The 1,915-nt window shown below is 46.5% G+C and overlaps 1 protein-coding gene across 1 annotated transcript in view; it reads right to left on the bottom strand.

Annotated features, from left to right (window-relative positions):
* LOC111872402 (sodium channel protein Nach) overlaps positions 1 to 1,915 on the bottom strand; it is a 22,414-nt gene that overhangs the window by 12,387 nt on the left and 8,112 nt on the right. The window contains exon 3 of the mRNA XM_023866257.2: positions 230 to 430. Coding sequence (XP_023722025.2) covers positions 230 to 430 — 201 coding nt within the window. The remainder of the gene's footprint in view (positions 1 to 229; positions 431 to 1,915) is intronic.

Raw genomic sequence — 1,915 nt, 5'->3', positions numbered from 1 at the left:
TCCGGTGAAGGTGTGCGCCATCTGTTCCTCCAAACCGCCGCTTAACACCACATCTACACGGTGCCACATCCAAGAAGACTGCTTTCTTCATAGTCACCGCCGTGAAAACCTCAAATATTACATGTCTCTGTTTCTCTCTAAAATGGCCGATCCAGTTTGATTATCCTAAATGAAATGCCAGTCATGGTGCTCTCTTCGTTGGAGGACACTACATAGCGAAGGATCATACTTGTGGATTTCCTGCCTTGCTCTGGTGTGGTTGAGGTTCTGCAGGAAGCAAATGGTGACGGCAGGAAAGAGGGTGGACCACTGTCGGTAATCTTTCTCGAGGGATAGCACTGTGGGGTTGGCGACATAGTGCTCCCAGCTGCGTAGAACCACAAACATGGCGCCCACACTCGCCAGCACAGTGACCGCGGCCCACAGCAAACTGGAACACACGTGAAAACACGTGTTGGTGTAACTCATGGAGAAGAATCCCAGACTTCTTGTCATTTAGCTTTTACATAACTCCACTTTTGGGGTGGCACAACTTGGTTGTGTGGGTGTGTTCCATTGAAATCAATGTTTCACTAAGAGGCGCCACAATTGCTCTTTGAAAAGGAGCCCAATGGTCCCTCAGCTACAATCAAACTCCGTGTCTTTAGTCTACAAGCGAACTGTACAGACCGAGCGACCGCTGCTTGTCGGCGAAGTTAGTGCAAACTTTAGCGGATAGAGGGTGTCGCTTGGTCACCGCAACGAATTCCCACGGCCGTTGTTAATTTCGGTTTTCTAGACCGGAGCCGCTGTTTCCTTGAAATAGCTCCTCAATTATCCTCAGAAGGCTGAGTGGACCACGTTCCAGACCAACTACTTCTCAGAAAATGTGGTAGCGCCGGGAATCGAACCCTGGACCTCTGGATCTGTAGCCAGGAACTCCGACCACTAGACCACAGAGGCGATCCAATGATCCCTCAGATACTCAGAAAAGTTCCGAGTGTCTTACGAAAACGGAATGGTCATTACCATATTAACAAATGCCCGCCACTTCTCAATATTCAGTGCCACATAAGTCCAATCAAGTATATTCTCACGATTTTCTTTAAGATCGATTTCGATATCATTGCTCTAGCTAGTTCATTTGTACGAAGTCTTCCGAAAAGAATTTTACGTGTTTCTCATCTCTTCTTTGAGTGCTACAGGTTCCGCCCATCTCATGTACCCTGATTTGATCACGCCAATCCTATCTGGTGAGGATCATTATGCATTTATCTTTTGTCTCCTCTTTCTGCTTTGCTCTATACACTGTTCCCAAGGACCATTTTTAAAGCTTATGTCTTCTTGGTAACGAAAGTGACGAAGTTAACCCATACACAACAACAGGCAAATTAACAATTTTGATATTTAATCCGTACTTGTAGGCTTTGCAAAATATAATTAGAATGATCGAGTCAAAGAGAATAAGATGTGCAGGGCATGTAGCACGAATGGAGAAGATGAATGCATGTAGGATACTGGCGGAAATCCAGAAAGAAAGACCGCTATACAGACCAAGACGTAGGTAGGTGGATAATATTAAAATGGATCTGAGATAGATAGGATGGGGTGGAGTGATCTCGCTCAGTTTAGGGTCCAATGGAGGGCTTTTGTGAACACGGTAGTGAACCTTCGGGTTTCATAAAATGTTGGGAAGTTCTTCAGTTTCGGAACAACTGGCGGCTTCTCAAGAAGGGCTCAGCTCCATGAAATTAGTTACTCTGTAAAAAGGGCGCACCATAGCTCAAGCATTTAGTCGCTGGCTTCACACGGCGGCGGTCCGGGTTCGATCCCGGGTCTGGTTAAGTGGGATTTGTGGTGTAGAATGTGGCGCTGGGGCGGGTTTTCTCCGAGTACTTCGGTTTCCCTTGCCAATCTTCATTCCACCAAATTCTCC

Source organism: Cryptotermes secundus, unplaced genomic scaffold (assembly GCF_002891405.2).
Source record: "Cryptotermes secundus unplaced genomic scaffold, Csec_1.0 scaffold247, whole genome shotgun sequence".
In the NCBI taxonomy this organism is placed as follows: Eukaryota; Metazoa; Arthropoda; class Insecta; order Blattodea; family Kalotermitidae; genus Cryptotermes; species Cryptotermes secundus.
Note: the sequence above shows the minus strand (reverse complement) of the source record. Positions and strands in the feature narration are given on the sequence as shown.